The sequence below is a fragment of the Mizuhopecten yessoensis genome, unplaced genomic scaffold, assembly GCF_002113885.1.
Source record: "Mizuhopecten yessoensis strain PY_sf001 unplaced genomic scaffold, ASM211388v2 scaffold7763, whole genome shotgun sequence".
Lineage (NCBI taxonomy): Eukaryota > Metazoa > Mollusca > Bivalvia > Pectinida > Pectinidae > Mizuhopecten > Mizuhopecten yessoensis.
Window position 1 is genome coordinate 715,562 of NW_018407210.1, and position 22,482 is coordinate 738,043.

Consider the following 22,482-nt stretch of genomic DNA (forward strand, 5'->3'; position numbering starts at 1 on the left):
AGCCCTACCCCCAAGGGCTGTAGGGTGGGGCTCAAAGGAGTCAGTGTGCTAAAATTTCTTCATTTTCCTTGTTAAGAATCAGAGGTGCTAGTTTCAAATCTCTTTTTAGTCTGAAATCTGTATGCTAGATATTGAGTAAGGTGGTTTTATTGTTTTTTGTCACTTTGAATAATATTTCTGTTCATGTTAAAAACAAAATCAACTCTCTGTATGAATATATCAGGTGACTGTTAAGGCCCATGGGCCTCTTGTTAGCTCACCTGTGGCAGACGTGCTATGCTATACATTTTTAGCTCAACAGTGGCAGACGTGCTATGCTATACATTTTTAGCTCACCTGCCCCAAGGGCATGTCATGGTTATGATGCGGCATCCGTATTAATGCTGTTCAATGCATTGGTTGGAGTTGGTGAAACACATACGCGTTATAGTAGACATTACTCCCTTTTCTGTTTATTATACAGGTTGGGAGTGGCACGCTTACACGGTAGTGCATTTCTGTTCAATGTTTTTTAAGTCTGAGAGTTATAGCCCTTTATTGTTTCTGTTAACAGCTAGGTGGCACTATTGGTGATATAGAAGGCATGCCCTTTATAGAAGCCTTCCGACAGTTCTTTCAGTTTCGTGTGAAGAGAGAAGATTATTGCCTAGTCCACGTCAGTCTTGTTCCACAGGTAAGAATTATTTTAAAACTGAAGACTATTGGTTCAGACAGTATGTAACACAATGATTGACACAAAGTAATGCTGTAGAAGAAAGTGCTCAATACTACTCCCATTTAAGGTACATATTATTATGTTACATAGAAAATACCAGTTCGCTCTTTGTCTTTGTTGTTTGTGTGATTCAAAGATTGATGGATATTTATATTGTATTACCTGACATCCTCATAAAGTGAAAATTACACTGCCGTAATAATGACAGGTATACGGTGTTGTCTCCCATAACAATCCAAGTAGAGTATTCTTATCAAGGAACTTGATAACGTAGAATTATATAATATGCAATGGTTTGCAATAAATTACTTCCAACATTTCTGTTTGTCAATGAATTATGAGATTATGTTAATAGTGTTAGTCTGTAAATTAAAACATAGGAAATTTGGGTAAGATTGTACCTTGGTTATTAGAAAGATAAGTTAATGATACTTGTGTTTCTTGCACAGCCACAAGCTACAGGTGAACAGAAGTCCAAGCCAACACAGTCCAGCGTGAGGGAGCTTCGTGGTCTGGGGCTCAGTCCAGATCTGGTAAGGTTTCACCTTAGAAGAGTTGATGTACTTGGTAAAGGTAAACCCAGAAAATGTCATAACACAGTTGTGTACTTGGTAAAGGTAAACCCGGGAAATGTCATAACACACACAGTTGTGTACTTGGTAAAGGTAAACCCGGGAAATTTAATATCTAAATTAAAATATTAGTTATAAATCTAAATTGCTTTTGAAACAAAAGGTGCCTGTAAAATAGATAAAGATGATGGACTTTGTTATGTTTTAACAAAATGTATTTTGCATTTTTTTGTTCCTTTTCAAATGCTGGGCTACAATTCCATAGAGGAAACGCTATGTAGCATCATTTTTAGCTCACCTGGCACGAAGTGCCAAGTGAGCTTATGCCGTGGCGCGGCGTCCGTCGTCCGTCCGGCGTCAATATTTTACTTTAAACGACTTCTTCTTAATAACCGAAAGGCCTAGGGTGTCAATATTTGGCCAGAAGCAAACTTGGATGAAGGGCTACAAAGTTTGTTAAAATTAAAGACCTTCACCTATTTTCAAGGTCACAGGGGTCAAATATGTCAAAAACTTTAAACATCTTCTTCTCAATAACCAAAATGCCCAGGGAGATGATATTTGGCCAGTAGCATGCTTGGGTGGAGGGCTACCAAGTTTGTTCAAATGAATGACCTTCAATTATATTCAAGGTCACAGGGGTCAATTGTATTAAAAAACCTTTAAACAACTTCTTCTGAATAACTAAAATGCTCAGGGTGATGATATTTAGCCAGTAGCATGCTGGGATGAAGTGCTACAAAGTTTGTTCAATTAAATGACCTTCACCCATATTCAAGGTCACAGGGGTCAAATATGTTTAACAATTTAAACAACTTCTACTGAATAACCAAAATGCCCAGGGTGATGATATTTGGCCAGTAGCTAGCTGAGATGAAGGGCTACCAAGTTTGTTCAAATGAATGACCTTCAATTATATTCAAGGGCACAGGGGTCAATTGTATTAAAAAACCTTTAAACAACTTCTTCTGAATAACTAAAATGCTCAGGGTGATGATACTTAGCCAGTAGCATGCTGGGATGAAGTGCTACAAAGTTTGTTCAATTAAATGACCTTCTCCCATATTCAAGGTCACAGGGGTCAAATATGTTTAAAACTTTAAACAACTTCTTCTGAATAACCAAAATGCCCAGGGTGATGATATTTGGCCAGTAGCTAGCTGAGATGAAGGGCTACCAAGTTTGTTCAAATGAATGACCTTCAATTATATTCAAGGGCACAGGGGTCAATTGTATTAAAAAACCTTTAAACAACTTCTTCTGAATAACTAAAATGCTCAGGGTGATGATACTTAGCCAGTAGCATGCTGGGATGAAGTGCTACAAAGTTTGTTCAATTAAATGACCTTCTCCCATATTCAAGGTCACAGGGGTCAAATATGTTTAACAATTTAAACAACTTCTACTGAATAACCAAAATGCCCAGGGTGATGATATTTGGCCAGTAGCTAGCTGAGATGAAGGGCTACCAAGTTTGTTCAAATGAATGACCTTCAATTATATTCAAGGGCACAGGGGTCAATTGTATTAAAAAACCTTTAAACAACTTCTTCTGAATAACTAAAATGCTCAGGGTGATGATATTTGGCCAGTAGCATGCTGAGATGAAGGGCTACAAAGTTTGTTCAAATAAATGACCTTCATCTATATTCAAGGACACTGGTGTCAGATGTCTTTAAAATCTTCAAACAACTTCTTCTCAATAACCAAATGGCCCAGGGTACTGATATTGGGCCTGTAGCATGCTGGGATGAAGGACTATCAAGTTTGTTCAACTGAATGACCTTGACCAACTTTCAAGGTCACAGGGGTCAAAGGTCGTAAAATCTTCAAGCGACTTCTTTTCAATAAGCAAAAGGGCCAGGGTACTGAAATTTGGCCTGTAGCATGCTGGGATGAAGGACTACCATGTTAGTTCAAATGAATGACCTTGATCCACTTTCAACCTAATGTCCTTGTTCGACAATCAAGGTAAGAGGCGTCATATGTTTAAATCTTTTAATAGGTTCTTATGAAATCTTAAGATTACAAGTGTTAGATTAATAACAGGTGAGCGATGCAGGCCCATTGGGCCTCTTGTTTTCCAAAATTTGGAAATTTAAATTATAAATGTATTCTCTGTTTATAATCATGATTTCACATGTAATCATCGATAGGTAATGATATTGATTTATGAATAATAGATTATGTTGCTTTTCTTGAGATGTGCTAAATTTGTATGATTTCTTTCTGTTTCTATAGATCGTGTGCCGGTGTCAGAATCCAGTTGATGACTCTGTCAAGGCAAAGATTTCGTTGTTTTGCCATGTAGAACCTGGACAGGTATGACAGCCAAAATGTGTTTGTGGATTGGTCAGAGCAGTGGAGCATTTCTTTTTGCATTTTTTGGATTTTCGAACATAAGTTGTTTTCACTTCTACTAGTAAAGTGTCCACTCAAGATCAAAAGAAAGCATATTTTCAAAATAAAATTTGTAAAGTTCCTTATGATGGTATGTATATAAATGAGGGGCAAGAAAGTTATTCCAGCAGTGTAGACAATATAAGGTTGTCACATTTTCGGAGCAGATTTGTATCCTTCAATTTGGTTTGGTTTGTTTGTGTTTTACATCCTATTTATATTCTACTGTATATTTATTGAAATATAAGTAGGAACATAAATTAGTTAAGTTTTAATTTATATGTTATCATACATTTCAGGTGCTTTCTATACATGATGTATCATCCATTTATCGGGTTCCCTTACTGTTACAAGAGCAGGGTGTCTCCTTGTATCTGATTGATAGACTTAAGATGGCAAAGCTGTCCTCCCCACATGCTGGTAACATCATGTTCAAGTGGAGAGATCTGGCCGACAGGTATGATTTTACCTGTATATTATTCACTACATGTGAAGTGCTGAAAACCCTCAATGTAGAGCAGGACCAATATAAATGAGTCAATAGCACCATCAATACATGTCCATGCCCATAACATCGTGATGATATCACATTAAGGTTTCTTAATATAGATTCAATGTTTTATGTTTCTGGTTTTATTAGTTCACCTGGTCCAAAGGACCATGGTGAGTTTATGCCATACCGCATTGTCCGTCTGTCTGTCAACTTTTCCTATAAAATGCTACTAGTCCTGAACAGCCAAGTAGATTTTGACTAAATTTGGTCTGGTACATCCTTAGGCCAAGGTGACTCAATTTTGTATAAACGGTGGGTGTGGCCCCCATGGGACCAGAGGGGGCAAAAGGGCAGGACCCACTAGGGGAAATAGAGGTCAAACCTTTAATATCCTTCTTATACTATAGGGATTAAAGGATTTTCTTAGCTCACCTGGACGAAGGGGCAAGTGAGCTTATGCCATGGTGCAGCGTCCGGCCGTCAACTTGTCCTTTAAAATGCTACTTGTCCTGAATGGCTCAGTAGATTTGGACTAAACTTGGTCTGGAGCATCGTTAGGCCAAGAGGACTCAATTTTATATACATGTTGGGTGTGGCCCCCCTGGGGGCAGAGAGGTGTGGCCCAATAGGGAAAATAGAGGTAAAACCTTTAAAATCCTTCTTCTACTGTAGGAATAAAGAGATTTTATCCTTATTAGTCCTGTGCATTTTGTGACATAAAGTATTAAAAGGAAGTATAAATCATTTTGATAAAATTGATTAAAATGAAGAGTGCCAACTTTAATGCCTAATGAATCATGGTCATAAAAAGATCAGTTTTTTTTTGCAGAAGTTAATTCTTGGATCTGTTTCTCAATTATTATTTTTTTTAATTATTTAGTTCTTGAGGGAGTGAGAATGTGGGAGTGAGAATGTGGGAGTGAGAATGAGGGAGTGTCGGATATGTTAAAATCTTTTATACACCGCGCTGGTGTCGGATATGTTAAAATCTTTTATACACCGCGCTGGTGTTGGATATGTTAAAATCTTTTATACACCGCGCTGGTGTTGGATATGTAAAAATCTTTTATACACCGCTGGTGTCAGATATGCTAAAATCTTCAAACAACTCTTAATAACCAGAAGGCCAATGGTCATATTTGTCAAGCAACATGCCAGGGAGAATGGATATTTGTGTTGTTTGAATAAATGATCTTAACACGCTTTCAAGGGCACATGGATCAAATGTGTTAAAATCTAAATAACCAAAAGGCATAAGGTCATGATATTTGGCCATGATTATTTTCAATATCAAAGCCTAGAATTAGATTATCCTTACCAACATTAAATGTCACATGAGCACAGCATGTAAAATCTTACACCAAATACCCAAATAGCACAGAGTCATGACATTTATACTATGAAATCTTACACCAAATACCCATATGGCAGAGTAATGACATAATTATATACAATAAAATCTTACACCAAATACCCATATGGCACAGAGTCATGACATTTACACTATAAAATCTTATACCAAAGACCCATATGGCACAGAGTAATGACATTTATACTATAAATTCTTACACCAAAGACCCATATGGCACTGAGTCATGACATTTATACTATAAAATCTTATACCAAAGACCCATATGGCAGAGTAATGACATTTATACTATAAAATCTTATACCAAATACCCATATGGCAGAGTAATGACATTTATACTATAAAATCTTACACAAAAGACCCATATGGCACAGAGTAATGACATTTACACTATAAAATCTTGCACCAAATACCCATATGGCACAGAGTCATGACATTTACACTATAAAATCTTACACCAAATACCCATATGGCACAGAGTCATGACATTTACACCATAAAATCTTACACCAAATACCCATATGGCACAGAGTCATGACATTTACACCATAAAATCTTACACCAAATACCCATATGGCACAGAGTCATGACATTTACACCATAAAATCTTACACCAAATACCCATATGGCACAGAGTCATGACATTTACACCATAAAATCTTACACCAAATACCCATATGGCACAGAGTCATGACATTTACACCATAAAATCTTACACCAAATACCCATATGGCACAGAGTAATGACATTTACACCATAAAATCTTACACCAAATACCCATATGGCACAGAGTCATGACATTTACACTATAAAATCTTACACCAAACACCCATATGGCACAGAGAAATGACATTTATACTATAAAATCTTGCACCAAATACCCATATGGCAGAGTAATGACATTTATACTATAAAATCTTACACCAAATACCCATATGGCACAGAGCAATGACATTTATACTATAAAATCTTATACCAAAGACCCATATGGCAGAGTAATGACATTTATACAATGAAATCTTACACCAAATACCCATATGGCACAGAGTCATGACATTTACACTATAAAATCTTATACCAAATACCCATATGGCACAGAGTAATGACATTTACACTATAAAATCTTACACCAAAGACCCATATGGCACAGAGTCATGACATTTACACCATAAAATCTTACACTAAATACCCATATGGCACAGAGTAATGACATTTACACCATAAAATCTTACACCAAATACCCATATGGCACAGAGTAATGACATTTACACCATAAAATCTTATACCAAATACCCATATGGCACAGTCATGACATTTACACTATAAAATCTTACACCAAACATCCATATGGCAGAGCAATGACATTTATACTAAAAAATCTTACACCAAATACCCATATGGCACAGAGTAATGACATTTACACCATAAAATCTTACACCAAAGACCCATATGGCACAGAGTCATGACATTTGTTTTAATAAATTTGACCTTGACACTTTGAAAGTCAGAGATGTAATTTGTGAAAGCATTGATTAATATGTGACAATACATGCCTATTGTGCCTCTTGCTTCTTCAACAAAAAAGTTTATGAAGGTTCTCTTAGATTTCCAATTAGTTGTGTTTATTGTAAGGTTTCTCTTCAGACACATCCATTACTGAAGCCTGGTACTGTGTTAACAGGTATGACCGTATGCTGAAGGAGGTAACCATCGCCCTTGTTGGCAAGTACACACGACTAGAAGATGCCTATGCCTCAGTGATAAAGGCCCTTAAACATTCCTCTCTCTCTGTCAGCCACAGACTTAACCTCAGGGTGAGTATACAGACCTAACACAACTCAGTCCTTGGTCAGTCACACCCTTAACATGGAAAGTCGTAACAAAGGCATTCCTCTCTCTCTGTGAGCCACAGACTTAACCTCAGGGTGAGTATACAGACCTAACACTACTCAGTCCTTGGTCAGTCACACCCTTAACATGGAAAGTCGTAACAAGGGCCACGTACAGGGAGTAGAAAGGGTATTTCTGTAATGGGCCACCTACAGGGAGTAGGAAGGGGTCCTGTAATGGGCCACGTACAGGGAGTAGGAAGGGTATTTCTGTAATGGGCCACGTACAGGGAGTAGGAAGGGTATTTCTGTAATGGGCCACCTACAGGGAGTAGGAAGGGGTCCTGTAATGGGCCACGTACAGGGAGTAGGAAGGGTATTTCTGTAATGGGCCACGTACAGGGAGTAGGAAGGGTATTTCTGTAATGGGCCACGTACAGGGAGTAGGAAGGGGTCCTGTAATGGGCCACGTACAGGGAGTAGGAAGGGTATTTCTGTAATGGGCCACGTACAGGGAGTAGGAAGGGTATTTCTGTAATGGGCCACGTACAGGGAGTAGGAAGGGGTCCTGTAATGGGCCACGTACAGGGAGTAGGAAGGGTATTTCTGTAATGGGCCACGTACAGGGAGTAGGAAGGGTATTTCTGTAATGGGCCACCTACAGGGAGTAGGAAGGGGTCCTGTAATGGGCCACGTACAGGGAGTAGGAAGGGTATTTCTGTAATGGGCCACGTACAGGGAGTAGGAAGGGGTCCTGTAATGGGCCACGTACAGGGAGTAGGAAGGGTATTTCTGTAATGGGCCACGTACAGGGAGTAGGAAGGGGTCCTGTAATGGGCCACGTACAGGGAGTAGGAAGGGTATTTCTGTAATGGGCCACGTACAGGGAGTAGGAAGGGGTCCTGTAATGGGCCACGTACAGGGAGTAGGAAGGGTATTTCTGTAATGGGCCACGTACAGGGAGTAGGAAGGGTATTTCTGTAATGGGCCACCTACAGGGAGTAGGAAGGGGTCCTGTAATGGGCCACCTACAGGGAGTAGGAAGGGTATTTCTGTAATGGGCCACCTACAGGGAGTAGGAAGGGGTCCTGTAATGGGCCACGTACAGGGAGTAGGAAGGGTATTTCTGTAATGGGCCACCTACAGGGAGTAGGAAGGGGTCCTGTAATGGGCCACCTACAGGGAGTAGGAAAGGGTTCTGTAATGGGCCACCTACAGGGAGTAGGAAGGGGTCCTCCAAGATGTGGTACTCTTCATGTCGTAAATACTTCATGTCTGTGTTCACTAACAAGTTTTTTTGTACATTTGTGTCTTCTGGGAATAATCGCTCTACAAATGTCATTTCATATCTGATTTTCATAAAACATCCCACATATGTTAAAAAGAGATGACCTCTTATATTACATTGTGTTTCCACTATTTTTAGGTAAAAAAAGTCACTGTTACTAGAAAAGTAATTTTTGCAGTCATCACTTTACAGATTTCATTTCTCATCTTTTTGTCATGAGACTTAAATACATGTGTGAGTTCAAATTTCAATCTTTGTAAAATCTCTGATCACTTCCAATCGCTAAGGTATTACTATTGTCTGTCATTCCTTGTTCAGATTATAAATTTGTTTTTAATAAAATTTGATTTATTCATAAAAATTGGCTGGCTTTGTGGCTTTTCAAAGTGCAACTGATAAAGTTAATAAAAAAAAAAATACATTTTAAAGATATCATCATGTAAAGCTGGAACATTCCCCAACTTTCATGTTCCATACTTTTTTTATTAGTTTAAGTGGGATGTTATGATGTTTTACAGTACATAGAGGCTACCCACCTGGAGGCAGACATGCTGAAGGAAAGCCCATCTAAATACCATGAGGCCTGGCACCAACTAGTTAGCTCTGAGTATGAACACAATCAAGTACTAGCTATATAAAACTTTGTCTCACAAGGAGGTTGTTTTCTTGTGCAAACTTTTGATTTAATATTTCAAATCGGATCATTTATATCCTCTGCTTAATGAAATTGGTGGGGGATATACAAACATGTTCTTATTGTGTGTCTGTTCATCCAAGGAGAATGGTTTCTGAAGCAGAAGAGTGCCAAGGATATTGTTAAAGTTCTGCTTTTTCAGATAATTTATGAGTAGCAGAATATAAAAATAAAACAGAAAATGAATATACGTATCATGACTAAACAGTAGAGAACTAATACAATGTATTTGTTTATATATGACTTGTGACTAAACAGTAGAGAACTAGTACAATGTATTTGTTTATATATGACTTGTGACTAAACAGTAGAGAACTAGTACAATGTATTTGTTTATATATGAATTGTGACTAAACAGTAGAGAACTAGTACAATGTATTTGTTTATATATGACTTGTGACTAAACAGTAGAGAACTAGTACAATGTATTTGTTTATATATGAATTGTGACTAAACAGTAGAGAACTAGTACAATGTATTTGTATATATATGAATTGTGAGAATTTAGTTTTGTTATGCATGTATCAATAAGAGGTACTGTATTAACCATAATTAGCACTTAAAAGTTGGCTTAAATGATGTTAAGTGGCTAAAAGTGTACATTCATATATACACTGATTTATTAACCATCCTTTCTATTTTTAGTGGAATTCTAGTTCCGGGTGGATTTGGTGTACGAGGTACAGAGGGAAAGATACTAGCCACAAACTGGGCAAGAACTAAAAACGTTCCTTTCCTAGGTAAATAGAATTGATACTTGTATGCATTTGAAATATATTATTGACAGCAACTAGCCACCTCCTTTCTCATTTCGTCAACCTAAAATGAATGATTACTGTAATATTTGGATCAGGGCTATTTTCTTTAAACACATACCCTACCCCAGGACTTTGTATCCTAAGAAAGCCCACATCCAATATAAGTGGGGGGGTTGCAACACGTATTAAATATAGGATCTTACATGAGTTTCCATTTCATGAGATTTTATGAAACGGGTCTTAAGAATTTTTCAATTTAGCGAGCCTCTGGCCAGCTTAAATGAAAATTTGTGACGAGTTTCATAAATTTCATATGAAATGAAAACGAGTGTTAGATCCTTTTTATCACATAATCAGGATTTTGGCATTTATTCATGTAAAACGACAATTTTCATGCAACCTTGAAATGTAAAAAGCCGCCGTGATTTTGACTCCAGTGTGAAAGTCTGTGAGGTCATGTACTTGTCCTAGGCATGACGTCACAATTGAAACAATTGAAACTTACAACTAATCACAGGACCGATAGGTCATATTACATGGGTTAACATTCACTGGATAGCACAGTACATAATGTGATAATTTAATATATTGTGACAAAATATTTTCCTTTTAAATACAAACATAGAAGCAAATATAAATATTATTATGGATTTTCCAGAAAAAGATGATATTTATGAGGGCAGTTAGTATTGTGAACTTCCTGTAATTGTTTTCTCAAGGTGTGTGTCTAGGCTTGCAGTGTGCAGCCATAGAGTTTGCCCGCAGTGAGCTGGGATGGACTGATGCCCACTCTACTGAGCTTGACCCTCAGACCAAGCACCCTGTGGTAAGATCTCGGTTAAATAGGCTGTAAAATAATACCACATAATTTGTGTAGTTTTATGCTCCTGTGATTTTATGGAGGTACATATAACTTTATAGAAGAGTTACCCATGTTTGTCTGTCCCACCCTGATTCATTGTTACCTCTAGGGCATTTCAGAAAAAAAAACTTCTGGAAAGAACTAGACATGAAATACCTATGAGTATGCACATAATTACAGTTTTTGTCTCGCCGCCACGAAGTGGAAGCGAGACATAGGTGTTGCTTTTCCGTCGACAGCGGCGATGGCGGCGTCAACGTTAAGTTTTTGTGTTTAAGTTAGTTTCTCGTAAATTATAAGTGCTACACCAACCAAACTTGGACCAAGGATGCATCTTAGGTAGTACATCTCAGACCATGCATCAAATACTGGATGCGGCCTACCTTTCATGGTCCATTGACTTTGTCAGCATCTCCATCAACATTCAGTTTTTGCTTTTAACTTAGTTTCTCTGATATGTACATTGATGGTCAAAGCGGGGAATAGGCGAGACATATCAATCCGAATGGCTTGTATATACTGAAAGTGGTGTAAGTTTGTCAAATATGAAACATGTGTAGGGCTGCTAAATTTATCTTAAAATCAAAATGATGAGTTGGTGTATTGGAAGATAAAATTTAATATATATATATACATTTATACCAGTGTTAATATTTTCCCAGGTGATTGACATGCCTGAGCACAATACCGGACAGATGGGAGCCACAATGAGGCTGGGCAAGCGTAAAACACTCTTCAAGACAGAAAACTCGATCATAAGTAAGTTAGATCAGAATGTCAAGTACCATTCAACTTCAGTTAAGTTTATTGTGACAATTAATGTTCTATGACCTGTTTACTGTGTAGCGGGAAAAAATGGAATATAATGGAATTATTTATATGGCAAATTTAAATGACTTCTTAAGTTCCAGAAGGTTTAGGGTCACAATATTTAACTAGTAGGTAGCTGGGAGTGCTAACATAGATAACCTGGGCCTTAAATCAAGGACACAGGGAAAAATATGTTAAGGTCTTAAAATAGCATGATTTAAAAATAATTTCCTTTGATGTTCTAAAAGGCTGTTGGCTATGATAATTCATTAGTAGGTTGTGGGGACTGAAGGCCTTCAAAGGAATTCAAATCAGAGACTTTGAACTTCGTTCAAGGTTACAGGGGTCAAAAATGTTAAAATCTTCCAAGGACTTCTCAATTTCTAGAAGGTCTAGGTTCATGAATTTTGACTAGCAGGTAGCTGAAAAGGAAGATGATCAAATTACTTCAAATAAGAGACCTTGATTCACAAATTCACTGGAGTCAGATATTTTAAATGATTTCTCAAATTACAGGAGCCAGGGGTCATATTTTACCTGTAGGGAACTTATTGTTAAAATGGAGGGCTATTAAACTTTGTCAAATTGATAGCCTAGACCTTCATTTATGGTCACAGGGGTCAGATATGTTTAAAATATCTACATGACTTCTTTGTATGTTTGATATGGCCTAGGGTCATGATATTTTACCAGTGGGTAACTTGTACAGAGGGCTATAAAACTGAATACAAAAAAATACCTTGTCATTTAGTGTTACAGGGGTTCCATATGTTAAATTTCAAACAGGTTCCATTTAAGATATAAGGTATCTGAAATGTAGGGCTTTCAAAGTGTGACAGATAAAGTATTTTGTTTTTAATTTAATATTTATATATCAAGGAAGCATCCAAAGGATTCTAGGCATTCTGTTACACAATGATACAAAGTGCATGTTACACGTCATGTGGCAGATATCATTGTTCTGCTCATGCGGTACTACTGTTAGACTTGGATTTCTTTTTTTTCCAGAGAGACTATATGGGAATGTACAATTTGTGGAGGAAAGACACCGTCATCGGTATGAGGTAATTTTAACTAACGTATCCATCTGTTGTCTACCTTTTGTTTTGTGGCATTTTCAGGTTTTTTGTCTCGTCAACATTAAGTATAAGTGCTACACCAACCAAGCCTTGACCAAAGATGCATCTTAGGTAGCACATCTCAAACTGCATCAAATGCTGGATGCGGCATACTTCATGGTCAATTGACTTTGTCAGTATCTCCATCAACATGAAGTTTTTGCGTTTAAGTTAGTTTCTCTGAAAGTATAAGAACTAGATCAACCAAACTTGCACCATACATGCATCTGAGGTAGTACATCTCAACCCATGCATCAAATGCTGGATGCAGTATACTTTTTATGGTCCATTGACTTTGTCAGCATCTCCATCAACGTGAAGTTTTTGCGTTTAAGTTAGTTTCTCTGATATGTGTATTGATGGGGGTATAGGTGAGACATATCAGTTCGAATGGCTTGTTCTTTTTGAAGATGTTTGTGAAGCCAGTTTACCAGGTAAGTTAATTTTGTACCATTTTGGAAAAAGTGTGTCTCAGTTATTGATATAATTGAGATGGGTTTTTTCGACAGGTAAATCCAAAATACATTAAGGATTTTGAGGATCGAGGAATGAAGTTCGTAGGACGGAGTGAAGATGGACAGAGAATGGAGATATTAGAACTTGAAAGTAGGTATTTCTGCATAATCTCCCTTTTTCTTTTGTTCAGGTTTTATTAATATTCTATGCTGACAAAGTAATAAAATATATGGAACATTGTATAATGAGGAGACTTCAAATCTCTGGAAGACAAGAAACAGTAGTACTTGTTATGGAGTCTGCAGTAAATAGCTAACACAAGTCTACTTCCAAATCAGTAAATATTTTGGAAGATACTAAAGCAATCCATTAAGAAATATTTTGATGAGCAGTTTGTATTTTATCTTGTTTAAATACCACTTTATATATATATATATATATTTGTTCAGCTGAACTTTGGCATTATTAACCGAAGTAACAGTGTAGTGAGGGAGACATAGTGGAATAGATTAAGAAATAGCAGGTGCTTGGAAAATGTGGGTGGTAAGTGGAGGTCACAAATGATACAAGGGGCATTGTGTCATGGCATTATTGTGCAATGTAATATGATGGCAAGTTATTTAGAAAAAAACTGATCAGAAGCATGTGCTATCCAACTGAAAGTATTTAGGTTTTGTATTTACTCAACAAGTAACTAACTAACTAAGGTAATCACCGGTTTCACTTCTTGAAGATCACCGGTACTTTGTCGCTGTGCAGTACCATCCTGAGTACATATCCAGACCCATGAAGCCATCCCCTCCATACCTAGGTCTTCTGTTAGCGTCCTGTGGCAAGCTGTCGAGTTACGCAGCACGAGGCTACAGACTGTCACCCCATCTGTCGTACAGTGAGGGAAACAACTCTGAGGATGAGGAGATTGCCTCCATTGTGCAAAACCTTCAAGTGAGCTCTTCCTCTTCAAGCAGTAAATCTTCCTTGGAAAGTTCCCCCAAAGCACAGGCTGAAGGTGCAAATTAGGTAGGACTTTAAAAAAGTTTGGAGGATGTGATCTTGTGTCATACCACAGCAAACCTGCTGTGATTGACATTATTGTTCAAAGAATTCTCAGTCCTCAAATTGGTAATTGTTCAGACACGTTCCTATGATTTTAATTCATGATCTTGGTACTGTACAGTTGCTCATTTTTCATATGGGAATTATTTTGCATATTTATAAATGCATAAAAAGTCACACATTTAAGTACATGTAAATGGTTTGTATTTTTGAGAAGAAGAAATAAAAAACAGTTTGAGGTCGTTGTCAAATTGTTGATGTTCTCAATCATTCTGTATGAAATTGATAAATATCTAGGTAAGAGAAATATATAAGTAACAAAAAGAGATTTGTCAGAACAAGTATATTATTAATCAGCGTAAACTAAAACATGGTTTGTAATACAAATTTGCGACTTTTAATACACATGGAAGATTAGCAACTCAACAGTGGTCTTGGTTGAGCTGGTTGCAGAATCTTGTGAGAAGCAGTGAAGACAACCTTTACCAACAATTTTCTGTAAAGAGTGTTTATTATATTGCTTTGTATTTTCTTTTTTCTTGAGTTAATTTTTCAATTTCACATACGGGTTTGCCTCAAAAGTTTTGAGTTATTATATTCAACCAGAGAAAGAGGGTACTGTTTCAAACACATACTGTTACATGTGTTGTGTCATCAAATGTTATGTTTTGGTGTGTTGTTTTCCAGCTAAAGGTTACAAATTGTACATGTATGCCTATTCTAAATATGTACTGTACATTTAATTAATAAAGGCAAAATTTGGTGTTTCAAACTTTGGTGGCCATCAGGAAAAATTTCATCAAAATTGCAGCTCATCAATGTTGAACTTTGAACATCTTTGAGATCCTGTATATATATACTGCATAAGATTTTCTTCAAACTTGGTCACAGGGTTAAATGCCTTAAGGGCTCGGCCAAGTATGATGACCACTTTCAGCAGACTTTATTTGGAGAGTTATGGCCCCTTGAATAACCAAAAAAACGTCATTATCTGCTGTTTCTGTTCATTAACTTTTGCAAATATTATCTGATTGTCTTCAAACTTAGTAACAGGGTTCAGCACATTGAGGGCTCGGCCAAGTTTGACAACTCTAGCAAATATTAGATAAGGTTTTTTTTCTTCAAATTTCAAGCTATACATTATGTCTCAACAGCACAATACTCACATGTTTAAACCTAACCTCAATAATGTTTACCTACAATATGTCCTGAAAGCGGGGGATATAAATTCTACGAATTTGCTTGTTAGTTATACAATGTTTTCCTGATGATTAGACCTTGATTGTAGTTGAAATAGCCAGAAATTTGGCGCATAAATGTTTGATTCATACATGGAATCTTGGCATTGGGGAATTTGAAGAATGGAAGTTTGACTGTATTAAAAAAAAAAATGTTTAACTCACTGAACCTAAAGTGCCTGTGAGTTTTTGGTATGGGGCAGTGTGGGTTGTATGTAGTCTGTTGTTCACTATTCGTTAATTGTTTTGTTTAAATGACTTCTTGTTTAAAACCAAAAGCCTCCGAGTCATGATACCTAATCAGTTTGTACCAAAGAGATGCTTGATTAGTTGGTACTTACCGGTAGGATGGACCAAAGAGATACTTGATTAGTTGGTACTTACCGGTAGGATGGACCAAAGAGATGCTTGATTAGTTGGTACTTACCGGTAGGATGGAGCATTAGAAAGTTTTTTTCATATGAATAACCTTGAATTATGTTCATTTAAATTATTTTGACCTAATTTCAAGGTCATGGGGAGTCTTTGGTCCTTGATGCTGAACCAAAAATTGGGAAATAGTTGAAATAATGCTTTTGATGACACTATCTTTTAATGATTGCTTCAATATTCAATTTGGCTGTACAGGCCTTGAAGGCCATCCATTTGATCTTATTCATTGTGTATAGGTCAAAGTTTAACTTTGAGCACTGGCAGAGATTGATCAAAGGTTACACGAGATATAAAGGAATGAAATATTTAGGAATCTTACATAATATTTGGTCAGTAGTTACCTTTGAAGCTATGAAGTTTCCTCACATCAATGACCTTTACCTACTTTTAAGTTCACCGGGTCAAATTTGTTAAAAATTCAAACAACATTTTTTAAAGAATCATAAGTTCTTGGGCCATGATACAATAATGTATGATTGCCAATGTGACAATTGCATATTTATGCGCTATTGATGAGGCTACTTTATTTTGATTGATTTATTTCCATGCAATACCTATCCTTGAAAAGTTTATTATGCAGATCCTTTGTTCTAGTATGTACAACATACAACTTCTACTTTACATTGTCCTGAAAGCAGGGGATTTAAATTCTACAAATTTGCTTGTTGTATCTCATTTTTGTTTATATCAGTTTTGCTTGAGATTACATACTTGATTTTAAGAGATTCTTTGCTACCTACTGGATAGCCACATTACAGGCAGGCCCAAGACAAATGTCAGCAGTATTAAGTTGGTAGCGGGTAGTACCAAAACACTGAACAATAATGAGATTCCACTGCCTATTTACAAGTCTGTAATTCAAGCTTTTATTATACTATCATTTCATAGCATTACTTGTTTAATTATATGTGTGATTATATGTAGTATAACATTGAATGTACCATTTACAGTTTTGGCTTTATTTTTCATTGTTGAATACAAATATAAGCTCTAAAATTGATACTTACAAATACTTATATTTACATTTTATGTTAATCAACTTACAGTTCATGCAGAAATAAAGACATGATATTAGTCTGAACACGTTTCAACGTCAGGGTAAATCCCTACAGAGAACAGCCACCAGTTGACAGTGGAGCAGTGCAATCTCCAACGTTACAGTTATGACGTCATAAGCGTAGCGACGTCACAATAGCCCAATGTATGTTATAAGGAAATAACATACATTGGGCCCGGTAGAAACATCTAGGCTCTGTGCAGTGGAAATGTAAATATTTGTATAGAAGATGTATATGTACCTAGTTTAAATCTTCTCCCGACCAAGGTTCTGTTTATTCTGACCAATGCATTTGATTCACCTTTAGTGCCAGTTTTTGTTTTATAATTTGTGTAAGATCTCATTAGTATTCCTTTTTACTACTTGATTGTATTTACAATCTTCTACACATTTTTATTTACATGTCAAAGACGGTATTGTATTGTTTTCACCCGAGCCACACAGTCTCTACTCCATAGTCTGTGCAATCATTTCCTGGAAATTCATTCAGGTAAAACATCACAAAAGGTTAATTACTGTATCTTTTGTACTGTTATCTGACGGTAATTAATGGAGATTTGTCTCTTTAATTCATTACAGTACTACCAGTGCCTGCATTCTGTGATCTTGTATTGCTTGCCTCTTCTCATCTACCAGTTGTTAACAGATTTCTCCTGTAACATCAGTTACGTCCAAGTATACCAGATGTTCCTGTCCTATCCAAGTATACCAGATGTTCCTGTCCTATCCAAGTATACCAGATGTTCCTGTCCTATCCAAGTATACCAGATGTTCCTGTCCTATCCAAGTATACCAGATGTTCCTGTCCTATCCAAGTATACCAGATGTTCCTGTCCTATCCAAGTATACCAGATGTTCCTGTCCTATCCAAGTATACCAGATGTTCCTGTCCTATCCAAGTATACCAGATGTTCCTGTCCTATCCAAGTATACCAGATGTTCCTGTCCTATCCAAGTATACCAGATGTTCCTGTCCTATCCAAGTATACCAGATGTTCCTGTCCTATCCAAGTATACCAGATGTTCCTGTCCTATCCAAGTATACCAGATGTTCCTGTCCTATCCAAGTATACCAGATGTTCCTGTCCTATCCAAGTATACCAGATGTTCCTGTCCTATCCAAGTATACCAGATGTTCCTGTCCTATCCAAGTATACCAGATGTTCCTGTCCTATCCAAGTATACCAGATGTTCCTGTCCTATCCAAGTATACCAGATGTTCCTGTCCTATCCAAGTATACCAGATATTCCTGTCCTATAAGTAATTGCTCACTAAGACTTGGTGGGCATATTATGTATCACTTCGTGGTAATGTTATTTGTGTTTGCATGATTTATAATAGAATTAAACATTGAGTCACAACTACAAAAATATGTATTTAATTGCCTGTTGCGATTCACAGGGGCATTTTCACTGTTGCATTAAGACCAGATTATTTTTTTTCCACACATAATTATGACTGTTTTCTCATTTGCAAATAATTTGTGGGAGCTTGGAATTCCAGTACATGTTTTGTATTCAGACTTCGGACAATTGAAAAAAAATTGAATATGAAAACTGCATTTAACACTCTGTTAATACCATTTTATATTGTTTTTTTGTTTGTTTTTGTAATTGTTTATTTTTCGACGTTTTTTTTTCATAATTCATATAATCATGTTTATTTTATGTTTTTATAATACATTTAATCATATATAATTATGAAAAGCAACACACTCATACTCACACTTACAAAACATACATGCTAGCACGATATATCTTCATAATCTGCACATGCACAGGTCAGGTATACATCATACAACCATCATATTCTGTATATATAAGAAGCATACATGTAGTTCAAACTTCCAAGCCTACCATAGTACATGTATCACTGTTCACCAACACACACACACATCACAATGTGTACGTGATTATTTGGTCACCATCGTGCACTAATATATCTACATTGTCGACACTTATACATGTTACTGCACTGTATACATGTTCGATAATAGCCATTTAATTGTATAAACATACAGTCCATGATGTATTCCGACCAGTATATACATGAATATGTACAATATATATACACACATGCATACACAAAACCCTGCATTATTGTATTGCCTTTTACACTAGTATCAAGTCAGCTATCTATATATATCTACACTCATTTGTCTCATATCTAGCTGTATCTATTATTCATCTATTACACACACACACAACACACCATCACACACACAACACACCATAACAAACCCTCAGACACCTATCCATTACACACACTAACACACACACACACACACACCCACACACACCATCACACACACAACACACCAAAACAAACGCTCAGACACCTATCCATTACACACACTAACACACACACACACACACACCCACACACACACACACACACACCACCACACACACAACACACCATAACACACCCTCAGACACCCATCCATTACACAGGTTAACACACACACACACCCACACACACACACACACACACCATCAAACACACAACACACCATAACAAACCCTCAGACACCTATCCATTACACACACTAACACACACACACACACACACCCACACCCCCCCCCCCCCACACACCATCACACACACAACACACCATAACAAACTCTCAGAGACACCTATCCATTACACAGGTTAATACACACATCACCCTCTTACTTTAGAACCATACATAATAATATATTATCCGTTGTGTAAACCAAGTTGTCCAGGTTATCTTTAAATATTTGTTACCATTTATGAAGAGATTACCCATTTGCTATTTGTATGTGATATTGTATTTGCTAACACTTCCCAACAAAGAGGGGCATTAGGAATTTAGACGTTTAATTGGTGTGCCATATAGTCTTTGTATATATGCCATTAAGTGTAAGTGCTATTAGCTTTATAGTGTAGAATAAATAGCTTTATGACATTTTAACCACTGAAATCCTCTATTTGATGGAAGCTCATATGTTCGCTGCATTGAAGATTCATTTTGTATATATGAAATGTTATATCTTCACTGATGATATGGCCTTGGTATCAATTTTATATTGAATAATCAAAACCAATAAAAAAGAAATGGAGGTTATTTAATAGTTACCATAGAAAACCATACTCCATGGGTATGGCAGAATATTTTGCACTTAGGTTTAATACAATCTGCTACCACAAGCCCTCCACCACGGGTTTGAGACCTTCATGGGGCAGTCACCAGGTACTGGCCGTGGTTTTTCTCAGGGTACTCTGGCTATCCTCTGCCACAAAAACCTGGCATGTCCTTAAAAATCAAACGAGCTCATATGTTAAATACAAGAAATAATAATCTGCTATACCCGTGAAATATGTATGGTATTCATTGGAAACCATTAAATATCCTCTAATTCTGCCTTGTCTGCTATTCATATGGTAATGGCCAAGATCCTGATTTGGAGAAATGTCACCTATAGTTCAGCATTAAATAGGCTTATGTTAATAATGCATTTATGTGATAAGGTGTTACTGAGTATTATAAAGTTAAATACTATGGAGGAATTATCTTGAGAAAGAAATAGTACATATTGGCATATATATATGCAATATTGTAATGCGTATTATATGTGCATTTACTATTTTTCTTATTCAATACCACCACTCATGACTGGTCACTGTATGATATTTGTTTGAAAGAATGATTGTAAAATATGTCTGTATATAATTTGTGATACCTTATAACAAGGATATGTCTGTATGCCTCAACATTCATCAATAAATCTTGATTGATTTAATGTATAAATTTGTATTTTGTGGTTACTAGGGAGCTATATCACCATCCAGTTTTCATTTCCTCACGATAACTTGTATGAAGTTGATGAAATTCATGCTACACAAAAAAAATTCAAAGGAACTAAGTAAAAGGCAATAGTTAATTCAGACTGAGTCTGACCTAGATCTGATGGGCGTTTTACATGGAAGGATTTATTACTGGGAGAAGTACATTCACGGTGACATGATCCATTATAGATTGGTGAGTGTGCCAGATCTTCCTCTTCCCGGAGTTGAGTTTTAACGATTTTAGAGAAACATTAAGAGGTGGTAGTTGTCAGTAATATCAGTATTTCCATGCCTATACAACAGTAACAATCGTAACATAAAACACACACTGTACGCAGTGGATCTAGTTGAGTGGGTGCAAGGCCCTCTTTTGTCTGGGATATTCTCTTTTCACATTCAAAATATATTTTCCCATTTTTGGGGTAGGAGTACATAGAAGTACATAGTATAGTAGAAGTAGTTGGTTAAGCAGTACATGTATCATTAATGGTCATGGAAGTTGTAGTACATAGTATAGTGGTAGTAGTAGGTTAAGCAGTACATGAATCATTAATGGTCATGGAAGTTGTAGTACATAGGATAGTGGTAGTAGTAGTACATGTATCATTAATGGTCATAAAGTTGTAGTACATAGTATAGTAGTAGTAGTAGGTTAAGCAGTACATGTATCAATTAATGGTCATGGAAGTTGTAGTACATAGTATAGAGAAGTACATAGTATAGTAGAAGTAGTTGGTTAAGCAGTACATGTATCATTAATGGTCGTGGAAGTTGTAGTACATAGTATAGTGGTAGTAGTAGGTTAAGCGGTGCATGTATCATTAACCGTCATGGAAGTTGTAGTACATAGTATAGTGGTAATGGTCATGGAAGTTGTAGTACATAGTATAGAGAAGTACATAGTATAGTAGAAGTAGTTGGTTAAGCAGTACATGTATCATTAATGGTCGTGGAAGTTGTAGTACATAGTATAGTGGTAGTAGTAGTACATGTATCATTAATGGTCATAAAGTTGTAGTACATAGTATAGTGGTAGTAGTAGTACATGTACCATTAATGGTCATAAAGTTGTAGTACATAGTATAGTGGTAGTAGTAGGTTAAGCGGTGCATGTATCATTAACCGTCATGGAAGTTGTAGTACATAGTATAGTGGTAATGGTCATGGAAGTTGTAGTACATAGTATAGGGGTAGTAGTAGGTTAAGCAGTACATGTATCATTAATGGTAATGGAAGTTGTAGTACATAGTATAGTGGTAGTAGTAGTACATGTACCATTAATGGTCATAAAGTTGTAGTACATAGTATAGTGGTAGTAGTAGGTTAAGTAGTAGATGTATCATTAATGGTCATGGAAGTTGTAGTACATAGTGTACATAGTATAGTGGTAGTAGTAGGTTAAGCAGTGCATGTATCATTAATGGTCATGGACGTTGTAGTACATAGTATAGTGGTAGTAGTAGGTTAAGTAGTAGATGTATCATTAATGGTCATGGAAGTTGTAGTACATAGTGTACATAG

The 22,482-nt window shown here is 36.6% G+C and overlaps 1 protein-coding gene across 1 annotated transcript in view; it reads left to right on the forward strand.

Annotated features, from left to right (window-relative positions):
* The window catches only part of LOC110454308 (CTP synthase 1-like), a 35,912-nt gene extending 16,494 nt beyond the window's left edge, over positions 1-19,418 (forward strand). The window contains exons 5-17 of the mRNA XM_021503753.1: positions 554-673; positions 1,165-1,248; positions 3,529-3,609; positions 3,987-4,144; positions 7,231-7,363; positions 9,185-9,273; positions 10,006-10,100; positions 10,838-10,944; positions 11,643-11,739; positions 12,799-12,854; positions 13,418-13,514; positions 14,098-14,384; positions 17,727-19,418. Of these exons, the coding sequence (XP_021359428.1) occupies positions 554-673; positions 1,165-1,248; positions 3,529-3,609; positions 3,987-4,144; positions 7,231-7,363; positions 9,185-9,273; positions 10,006-10,100; positions 10,838-10,944; positions 11,643-11,739; positions 12,799-12,854; positions 13,418-13,514; positions 14,098-14,384 (1,404 nt within the window). The 3' untranslated portion in view covers positions 17,727-19,418. The remainder of the gene's footprint in view (positions 1-553; positions 674-1,164; positions 1,249-3,528; positions 3,610-3,986; positions 4,145-7,230; positions 7,364-9,184; positions 9,274-10,005; positions 10,101-10,837; positions 10,945-11,642; positions 11,740-12,798; positions 12,855-13,417; positions 13,515-14,097; positions 14,385-17,726) is intronic.
* Positions 19,419-22,482: the final 3,064 nt, after the last annotated feature.